At 53.3% G+C, this 11123-nt stretch overlaps 1 protein-coding gene across 1 annotated transcript; it reads right to left on the reverse strand.

Moving 5' to 3' along the window:
• Positions 1-4984: 4984 nt before the first annotated feature.
• Positions 4985-9973, reverse strand: LOC114930924 (uncharacterized). The gene has a single exon (XM_029302780.2). The coding sequence runs from the start codon at positions 9971-9973 to the stop codon at positions 4985-4987; it is 4989 nt and encodes a 1662-aa protein (XP_029158613.2).
• Positions 9974-11123: the final 1150 nt, after the last annotated feature.

Below are 11123 nucleotides of genomic sequence, written 5' to 3' on the forward strand. Positions count from 1 at the left end.
TTCGTCGGCTGTTTCCCTCGCTTCGGCCGGTTTCAGGTCCTGGATATGCACGTGACGGTGCCACTTGCCGCGTGCATCCCGGAGGTCTACGATGACTGGTGAAATGAGGCGGCGAACTTCCATTGGCCCGCTAAACTTAGGGGCGAGTTTCGCGTTGAACGCCTCGCTCTTCCGTGAGAGATGTCGGTCTCGTTTCCACACCTGGTCTCCTGGTTGCGGGCGCCATTCACGGCGTCGGAGATTATAGTGCCTCTCCTGTTTCTGGAACGCGCGGGCCAGGTGAACGCGGACAAGCTCGAAGGCCTCCTGTAGCTGCCGGCTGCGTTGCCCCGGTTCTTGCTCGTTCGGTTCGAATCGGTCCGCCACGTAAGGCCGGGCTAGCTCTCTTCCGTGAGTGATGTATGCTGGTGTATATCCCGTGGCCTCGTGGCGGGCGGTGTTAATGGCGAACTGTAGTGCGTCCAGGTGGCCATCCCAGTCCTGGTGGTGTTCTCCGGCGTACTGGGCGAGCATGGTCTTTATGGTTCTATTGGCTCGTTCCACCGGGTTGCAATGGGGTGCGTATACCGGGGAGGTGCGATGCTCTATCCCGAACTCTGCCAATAGTTGTTTGAATTCCCTGGACGTGAATTGCGTTCCGTTGTCTGAGTGTATCTGTGCGGGGCAGCCGTGACGATAGATGACCCGCGTGGTGATTCCTTCGGCCAACTGTCGCGCCGTTGCCTTCCGGAGAGGAATAAGCTCCAGCCATTTGCTGAATCGGTCCTGGGCCGTAAGGAGCCAGGTGTGTCCTCGTCGGGATCTCGGCAAGGGTCCCACCAGATCTACGGAGACCTGCTGTCCTGGTGCCGTGACGGGGGTGGCGTGAAGGAGACCGGCCGGTCGTCGTTGCGACACTTTATACGCCTGGCAGTTTGGGCATCGGCGCACGTATCGCGCGATTTCCCGGAACATACCGGGCCAATAGTACAACTGGGCGGCCCGGGCGATGGTCTTGGCCACCCCTAAGTGTCCCGCTGTGGGCTCGTCGTGTAGCCGCCGCAAGACTTCGGATCGTTGGTCGCGTGGCACGCATCTCTTCCATTGTTCCCCCGGAGGTGTGTGCCGGAAGTCCAGGTCGTGCAGTACGTGGCGATATAGCTGCCCATCGCGAATCTCGTAGTCTGGACTGGTCTCCGGTTCCGCTTCTACCTGGGCTCGTATCCGGTTGTACCAGGGACATGTTGGTTGGTTGATGATGGCGCTGAGCTGTGGTTCTCGCGAGAGCGCATCGGCTACTTGGTTCTGTGTCCCCCGACGGTACTTGATCTCGAAGTCGAATTGTTGCAGCTCGAATACCCAGCGGCCTAGTCGACCGGTGGGAGCCTCGAGCTGCTGTAGCCACTTTAACGCCTGGTGGTCCGTGATTACGGTGAACCGATACCCCTCCAGGTAGTCTCGCATTCTCCGGATTCCCCACACTACGGCTAGACACTCTAATTCGGTGGCACTGTAATTGCGTTCGGCGGGATTAAGTGTTCGGCTGGCGTAAGCGATGACGCGCTCTCCTTCCTCAAATTCCTGCGTGAGGACGGCCCCTAGTCCGTGTGAGCTGGCGTCCGTTTGTAAGAGGAAGGGGTGACTAAAGTCCGGGCAGGCGAGCACTGGCGCGGTTGTTAGAGCCTCCTTGAGCCGTCGGAAGGCTTGTTCTTCTAGTTCTCCCCAGGCCCATCGCGCGTTTTTCTTCGTGAGGTTCGTGAGGGGTGCGGCCACGGTGGAGAATTCGGGGATGAACCTGCGGTACCACGAGGCCATTCCCAAGAACTGGCGGACTCGACGGAGCGTGGTGGGGACGGGCCACCCCGTGATGGCGCTGACCTTGCCCGGGTCGGTCTGGATGCCCCGTCGGTCGATAACGTGTCCCAGGTACTTGAGGCTGCTTCGGCTGAAGTGACATTTTTCGATATTTAGGCGTAGTCTGGCACCCCTCAAGCGTCGGAAAACCTCGCGCAGATGTTGGAGGTGATCTTCAAACGTACGGCTGGCGATCACGATGTCGTCTAAATAGACCAACACGTGGGGCTCCAAATCCGGGCCCAGGACTGTATCGAGGAGCCGTTGGAACGTGGCCGGAGCGGAGTGGAGGCCGAATGGCATGACCGTAAACTGGTACAGCCCTTTGCCGGGTACGGTGAAGGCTGTAGCTGGCCGACTTGCCTTGGTTAGCGGAATCTGCCAATACCCGCTTTTCAGATCGAGGGTAGACAAGTATTGGGCCCCTCGTAATTTATCGAGTGTGGCGGTGATGTGAGGTAGCGGGTAGGCGTCTTTTTCGGATGCCGCGTTGAGCTTCCGGTAGTCGATGCAGAAGCGGTGAGTTCCGTCCTTCTTTCGGACAATGACTACCGGCGAGCTCCATCCGCTTGCGGAGGGTTCGATGACCCCCTCTTTCAGCATTTCCTCGACTTCCTGGTCGATCACTCGTTGCATGGCCGGGTTCCGTGGTCGGTATCGTTGTTTGATTGGCGGGCCGGGTTTCAGGCGGATGTGATGTTCGGCCCGATCGGTGGGGCCCCGGATGGTATCGAAGAGGGGCAACTCGGTGGCTAGGAAGGCTTGCAGTCGGGTGTGCTCATCGGTCGCTCCGGTGCTCAAGGCGGTGATGTTGGCGTTAACGGTGGTTCGTTGTGTGGCCCGGCGTGTGTTAGTTGTTGTCAGGCCGATCCCCAGCTTAGCCCACAGGTCGATGCCTATCAGAATCGGGCTGCTGAGTCTAGGCAGCACCGCGAATCTGTGGCGACAGGGCCGCCCTTGGATTCGGAATCTTAGGCGGACAGTGCCGATGATGTTTGTGGTGGTCTCGTCGGCCAGCCGCACCGTGTTCCCGCCTGTGCCGAGGGATTGAATCGGTATCTGGTGTTGTCGAGCGGTTTCTTTGTCCATGAAGGACATTTCGGATCCGGAGTCCAATAGGGCTCGGACCTCTGTTTGACGTATCTGTACGCGTAGGTGCGGCCTGGGGTCGTACTCTATTCCGTGCTGGACCGGCCTACGGCCGCTACGTTCCCGGTCCGGGCGGCGTTTCCCGACGGTGGATGACAATCCCGGGTAAGTACCCCGTCCTTGCCGCATCGGGAGCAGAATTTTCTGGGGGGGCGTTTGCACTCTAGGCGAGTGTGTCCCCGTTGTTTGCAGCGCCAGCAGCACTCCTCTCGGTTATATGTGGCGGCGGCTATAGTGGCCCTGGGCTGAGCGGGGCTCTCCGCCTTGCGCTCTCTTCGCCTCTGAATGATAGCCTCGTACTGGACGGCCTTCGTGCTCAGGTCACCGAGGCTGGTCTGATCGGTCAGCGGGACGTATAGTTGGTACTCAGGGTCCATATTCTCGTAGATTTGTTCGACCTTGTCTCGGGTTGTGTATCCGCCGGCTCGTCGCATCATGGTCAATACGGCCGTTGAATAGGCCTGGAACGTTTCCCCGGGTCGTTGATGTCGACCTTGTATCTCACGTCTCATCCGCCGCTGATATCCGGGCGGTAGAAAATGGGTACGGAACGCCTGAGTAAATTGTTCCCAGGTATCCCATTCCTCGTTATGGTTCCGATACCAGAGTAGGGCGTCGCCCCGTAGTAGTTCCGGAAGTCCGGTGATTAGCTGGACGGGGTCGAGGCCGTAGCTGGCTCGGAGTTCCTCCGTTCGCTCCAGAAAGGCAAGGGGATCTTTGCCATCGAAGAAGTGACCCCACTTTCGAATCTGGTTCATTGTTTTCATTCGGTCGAGTGCCGGCAGATCTTGGTGGGGTCGAGACGGTCGACGGCTTACCGTGTTCTCGCTACCACTATCATCCTCGTCGGACATCTGGTCGACCCCTGGTATGATGATGGTCGGTGGGATCAAGTTGACGGGCTTCTGCTGTGTGCTAGTCCCCGGCATGCTTTCTGGATACTTACTCATGTGTCTTCGCAGGCGTTTCCTCAGCGTGTCCAGCGGGGCGGTCGAGTCAAGGTGGCGTTGCTCCAGCTCCTGGAGGATCTGGTCTTTGGTGAGCGAATGCACCCACGCACTGCTCATTCGGTGATACGCGAGCTGGGCCTACCGTGCGTCAGTGTCCCTGTTCGGGCGCCATGTAACGGTGCGGATTTCGGTTAGCCTCGGACGGCTCGCCGGAACCAGGATTCGGAATCGGAAGGCCAAACTTGCGTACACGGTTTCAAAGTCACAAAAGGTTTATTCAATGATTACTTACACTTGATATATACACTTAGTCTAGCGGACAGTCACACAAACTTATATATAAATGCGCGGACGGACGAACGATCTCGCGTTTGCGGGGCCGCGGGCGGCGGCACGGCGCGCTGCGGGAGAGTCGGATGCCGGGTACACCCTGGCGTCAGAGGGGGCACGCCCGCCTCTGCCGACCGGAGAGAAGGAGCCGAATGCCGGGTACCCCCAGGCAGCGAAGGGGTCAAACCCACCTCCGTCGGCCGGACACAGGAGACCGAATGCCGGGCACTCCCAGGCAACGAAGGGGTTAAACCCACCTTCGTCGGTCGTAGAGAAAGGAACCGAACGCCGGGTACTCCCAGGCAGCGAAGGGGTTAAACCCACCTCCGTCGGTTGGAGGGAAAGGAACCGAACGCCGGGTACTCCCAGGCAGCGAAGGGGTTAAACCCACCTCCGTCGGTTGGAGAGAAGGAAGTCGAACGCCGGGAACTCCCAGGCAGCGAAGAGGGTACACCCGTCTTCGTCGACTGTCAGGAATCTTGGTCTTGGAAGCCTCGAGTACACCCAGAGGCTTGGTGTCAGGATCAGGATTCAGGACAGGACTGGTGCCGGCTCTTCGGACGAGCCGGCTTATATACCGGTGCGGGTCCCCCCCACGTGCTTACTGTCACGTGTTGGGCATCCCGCCGGAGGGGATGGATCACGCGCCCGGCGGATGGTCGGCCAGGAGCGTCGGGCAGGTGTTCGGCCCGGCGCACTTAGTAACGACCATTAATAGGTCGTTACAACCGGTTTTGAGGTACCTCTTGAAGCGAAGGTTCCGGCACGGTAGCGAGAGTGGACCCGACGAGAAAGTGCCCAGGCGTGAGAGCGGTAGGGTCCGACGGATCATCTGAGAGTGCAGTGAGCGGGCGAGAGTTCAGAATCGCCTCGATTTGCACTAAGAGCGTTGTCAGTTCTTCATAGGTAAGGCGAGCGTCGCCGAGAACTCGCCGCAAGTGAAATTTGACGGATTTCACCCCAGCTTCCCATTTTCCTCCAAAATGGGGGGCGGAGGGTGGATTAAAACTCCACTTCACTCCGTCATTTGCGAGAATGTTAGCGATGTGAGCCCACTTGCGAGAAGATGCCGTGAACATCCGTTTGAGTTCTGCGTCGGCACCGATCAAATTCGTGCCACAATCACTAGTCAGAGTAGAGCATATGCCTCGCCGTCCGGTAAATCGCCTGAACGCCGCCAGAAAGCCGTCCGTAGAATAGTCAGTCGCGACTTCCAGATGTATCGCAGACGTACTGAAACAAACGAAAATGATGAAATATCCCTTGTACGTTCTGCAGCCTCGTCCGCGAAAAGTTTTGAGAGTCAGTGGCCCGGCATAATCGACTCCAGAGTTGAAGAACGGTCGGCGCGGAACGACTCGTGATGCTGGAAGCTGTCCTACAGCTTGTTGACCAGTAGTAGCACGATGACGAGCACAAATCACGCACTTGTGGATGAATGCTCTGATAGGAACGCGACCGCCGATAATCCAAAACCTTTGACGAATCGATGATAACGTTAACTGCGGTCCGCCGTGGAGAGTCTTTCGATGATGATAATCCATCACGAGAATGGATAAGCGACATTTTCGAGGTAAGATCAGAGGATGTTTTTCTTCTGGATCTAGTTGTGACCGGAATAAACGTCCGCGTAAACGCAAAAGTCCTTCGCTGTCGAGGAATGGCGTTAGACGATAGAGAGAGCTCGAGGTTGAGAGTGATCGTTGACTCTTCAAGGTTTTGATTTCGGATGAGAAGTAAATTTGCTGCGTGAGTTTAACCCACAGCATTAGCGCTGATTCTAACTCTTCGACGGTGAGAGGCTCGTGAGATGAGCGTGATGCGACAGATTTCCGAAAGAGTTGAAGAGCACGCTTGACCCAGGCGGTAGTTCTGATGAGGGTCGTCAGCGATGAGTATCGATCGAGCATCAAAAGTTTATGTTCATGATTTTCCAATGCAGTTGTACACTGCGGAGGCCGTTCTTCGAGGTTGTCCGTAGACTCGAGAATCGGAATTGAAGACGGCCAAGATGTCGAATGCGTATGTAACCAATGAGGACCGATCCACCAGAGTTCGTTTTGTTGAAGACGTTGAGGAGTCACGCCTCGTGATGCTAGATCAGCGGGATTCTCCTTCCCGGAGACGTGATGCCATCTAGAGTTTGAGAGCTCTTGAATAAAGGAGACACGATTCCGTACGAAGTCTTTCCACCGGGATGGATGACTTTTGATCCACGTAAGAGCGACCGTCGAATCGGTCCAGAGATGGGTTGGCGCGGTTTGTAGTTCAAGCACTTCGCGAATTTTGAGAACTTGACGCACGAGCAGCACTGCGGCTGAGAGTTCGAGACGCGGTATAGTCATTCGTTTGAGAGGGGCAACTTTAGTCTTTGAGCAAATGAGTTTTATTTGAGCGTCGTCGATGTCACTGAGAACGCGGAGATAAACGACCGCGGCGAGTGCACTTTGAGATGCGTCCGCGAAACCGTGCACTTCCACGGCGAGATTCGAAGCACTTGTTCCAAACCAACGCGAGATAGCGAGACGAGAGATGCATGTGAGTTGAGCGACGTAGCTTGTCCATCGTGACTTTAAATCTTCCGGGAGTTCGTCGTCCCAGTCGAGACGTATGGCCCACAGTTCTTGCATGAACAGCTTTGCGGTAACTGTGATAGGCGTAATCCATCCGAGTGGATCAAACATGCGTGCGATAAGCGATAGCACTGAGCGTTTTGTAACGCGATTTTTCGAGATCGTGAGCGACGGCGGAGAAAACACGAAACTGTCTGATTGGCGTTCCCAACGCACACCGAGAGTATGATGTATCGCACTGTCGTTGACCGAGAGCGTAGGAGATGTTTCGCGATCGCAGGCAGGGATATCGTCGAGCAGATTTGAGTCGTTAGCGATCCATTTTCGGAGCGTAAAGCCGCCCGCCGTGAGAGTGGTTCTTAGTTGCGAGATTTTTTCTTTCGCCTGAGAGATGCTTTCGTCGCCGGAGAGAATATCATCGACGTATGTGTCGCGACGAAGAGTTTCGGAAGCGTGAGGGCGAGTCGAATCGTAATTGAGAGCGAGTTGCCATAAACAGCGTAGCGCGAGATATGGAGCACACGCGAGGCCGTACGTTACGGTACACAATGCATATTCTTGAGGCCTTTCGTCGAGAGAGTCCCGCCAAAGAATTTTCTGTAACGGCCAATCATCCTCGTGCACGCGAATCTGCCGATACATTTTCTCGATATCGGCCGCGAACACGCATCGATGCCGTCGCCAACGGATGAGGATGTCCGCGAGATCCGTTTGTAGTTTCGGCCCAACAAGGAGACACTCATTTAACGACAAGCCGAGATTTGTTTTTTGCGATCCGTTAAACACGACGCGCAGTTTTGTTGTCGTGCTAGTTTCACGCGTAACATCGTGATGCGGTAGAAAAAACTCGCAAGATTGAGCGCGGTTTGATGCGACGGGACGCATGTGATCGAGAGAACGATACTCACGTAAAAAGTCGATATACTGGATTTTGAGCGATGGATTCGATTCGAATCGGTTTTCCATGCGATACAACGCCTTGAGTGCGATAGAGCGAGAGTCACCAAATTCACTAACACTCTTCTTGAGAGGCAAGCGTACAACAAATCGTCCGTTGACGTCGCGAGAATGAGTCATTTTGAAATGTTCTTCGCACTGAGATTCTTCTGGAGACATTGAGATTTGAGAGGCAGGCGCGATTTCCTCTTGTGTCCAGAAGCGTTGAAGGAGCTCCAGGAGCTCAGAGTCGAGAGAGCACTGAATACCGATGACTGAGTTGTTTTCCATGGCGTTGGTCTTCGAATTATCATTTGAGAGGGGCCCTGATAGCACCCATCCGAGAGTCGTTTCTTGAGCGATGGGTTCGCCGATATTTCCTGGACGAATACCGTCTTTGAGTATTTGAGCGTGCACCGTTACACTTAGTATGAGATCGATTTTGTCGGGCGTGGCGAAGTTTGGATCCGCGAGCTCGAGACCTTGTATGTGCGGCCACTGAATATATTCGACACGCACGGGAGGCAGATAGGACGTTAATTTCGGCAGTACGAGAGCATCGACTTCGAGAGAACTGTCTTTATGCACTTGAGATATCACTTTGAGACAGACGAGTCCGTTTGATATGCTTGAGCGATGAGCTCCGATGCCGAGAATCGGAATAGCCGCCGCTTGACGCGAGAGTTTTAATAATTGGGCGACCGATTCCGAGACAAACGAGACTTCCGATCCTTGATTGATAAGAGCGCGCACTTGATAGATATCTCCGGTTGATGACACTACGTTTACGAGAGCTGTGGCTAATAGAACCGGAGTGCGACGGATTATCCGCGATTGAGCGACGTGACTTGATGTCACGGAGTTTGAGATTTGCTCGGTATTCCGTAGAGGAGCAACAGATTCGTGTGGCGGAATACCTGCAGTATGAATTGCCGGCGGAGACGATGTGATTGTCTTGACGACAGGCGTCGACGAGTCTGAGTGTGCAGCTGATGCATCGATCGCTGCGTTACCGGCTTGATAATGTAACGTGGAGTGATGTTGCTTGTGGCAGAGACGACAGCGTTTTGTTGAGCGGCATGATTTTATCTGATGAGGCCCGAGACAATTAAAGCAGAGATTTTTCGAAATTATTACTTCCTTTCGCTGCATGGGTGTCTTTTCGAGATACTTTGGACACGAGGCAATGTAATGTCCCGATGAACACAACGCACACTTTTGATCAGTCACAGTAGCGGTATATGCCCGAGCGTGAGCTGGAGATCGAGGTGCACTTGCGTTTTGTTTCCGAGAATTCGTTGTTCGTTCAAAGGCTTTGAGAGTGAGAATACGACCGAGAAGAAATTTCTCGAAGTCGGCGAACGATGGTGGTTGCGATGTGGCTCCGAGTGATTTTTCCCACTCCTTAACAGATTCGACATCTAGTTTGCGCACTGTCATAAAGGTGAAAATGATGTCCCAGTGATGAACTGGGCAGCCCAATGTAGCGAGGGCTCCGATTGCTTCCTTCAATTCGCAGAGAAGGCGTTTCACTTCCGATGCACATTCGGATTTCGCCTTGCGAATCGAAAACAGAGCGGAGAGCTGAGCCTCTATCAGGATACGCTTGTTGTCGTAACGGTCAATGAGAGTATCCCATGCGCGATTGAATCCTTCACTTGATATCTCAACGCCTTTCAAGAGAGTAGCCGGTTCATTCGATAGGCTCATCTTTAAATAATGAAGCTTTTCGACAGCAGAGAGATCGGTATTCGCGTTGATCATAGAGGCAAAGAGATCTCTGAAATGACTCCACTGCGAATATTCGCCGTTGAATTTCGGCAAATCGATGCGAGGCAAACGTCGAGAATGAGATGCGGACGATGAGTTCATAAAAGTTTCGGCTGACGTGTTCTGTTGAGGTGGTTCAAAACTGTCGAGGATAGTGAGCATAGTGCCTTGCGCTTCGGCAAATTTCTCTTCGCATTGCTCGTAGATCCTATCGACAACGTAGTCCAGCTTCTTTAATTCTGACGATTTTAGCTTGTATAGATTTTCGTGTTGAGCCTGGAATTTTTCCCAATTTGCCTTTAAAATTGTTAAGCGACTTTGCACCGCACCACGGGTGGTCCTCGAAGGACCGAGCTTTTGTAGGTTCTCGCAAGCGCGAGCGATGAGGCCGAAAAGTTCATTCTGGCGATCGAGAAGGGCTTCGAGAGTCATCCTGCCGATTATAGATGATGAGAAGTTCGAGAGTCAATGCACACATTCACAGTTGCACTGTGAACGAGATTGATGTGTCACCTTTGATCGTGGTGAGAGATATTCAACACTATTGTCACGCGCGGTATAGAAAGATGCGAGTAGCTGTGAGAGATAGAGAATCGATAAACGCGACGACTCACTTTCCGAGAGTTACGTAAATCTCGAGAATTTCGGTTAAAAGAGAGCGCGAAACTACGCCCGCGATCCGCGGCTCCGGCTCGAAGGACCAATTTAATGTTGAGAAATACGCGTGATCCGGCACTGGCGACGTCGAAATCTTGAGATTGTTAGGAAAGTAATTAGAGGAGAACTTGTCGTGGATATCGATTTATTCTTTACGAACGCTGAGAGACGACTGACCCGTCCGCAGACGGCAAGCCGTAAATTTTGACAAACAAGTATGAAGAGGGGGTTGACAAACAGTTTTGATAGATTTATAATATCTCATGTACAGATAAAGAGAGAGTGTACACAGAAATGTAGAGGACACATGACTCCTTTGTATTACGAACGCGAAGTCGGCGCGAAAACAACAAAAAGGTGCGCAAATAAGAACGCGGAGGACAGTATCCATAGAATTTAACTCGATAACATTTACAGACAATATTTGCTTGACGTTCGAATTTACCGTTCGTGACTTTACTAAATTTTAGAAGCAAATATTACTAAACATGACGATACAACGTGATCTTAAAATGGATATAATTTTATTACATTATTGTGTCGAAACAATATATATATATATATTGTGATGTGACTTTTTTTTTGTCCGTCACAAGGGCCGAAGGCCCGGCCGGAAAGACGGGAAATTCGGGAACCTTTGCTCTCTCGCCAACCTTTGAGAGAGAGAGAGCACCCGAAACATAATTTTTGTGTTTTCTTCCGCGTAGGAGGATGCGCCCCGCGCATCCGTTCCGCGAATTACTTTTATTTACAATTTTTGTTTAAGCGATTTCTGCGTTTTCGGCGAGCGATTTTGCATAGGGTACGTGTCTCAACCGGAGAAGCCAAAAGAGAGAGAGAGAGTAAAAGAACGGAGAGGACGAAGAGAACGATTACGGATCGAGCAGAGGCCACCACGTCCGAATCACGCCCGGTAAATATTGTT

The sequence above is a fragment of the Nylanderia fulva genome, unplaced genomic scaffold (genome assembly GCF_048542155.1).
Source record: "Nylanderia fulva isolate GAGA-0341 unplaced genomic scaffold, ASM4854215v1 Scaffold188, whole genome shotgun sequence".
NCBI classification, from domain to species: Eukaryota; Metazoa; Arthropoda; class Insecta; order Hymenoptera; family Formicidae; genus Nylanderia; species Nylanderia fulva.

Bases quoted from the DNA above. Each gene is read 5' to 3' on its own strand.
- LOC114930924 (XM_029302780.2), bottom strand. From the start codon at position 9,973: ATGACTCTCGAAGCCCTTCTCGATCGCCAGAATGAACTTTTCGGCCTC.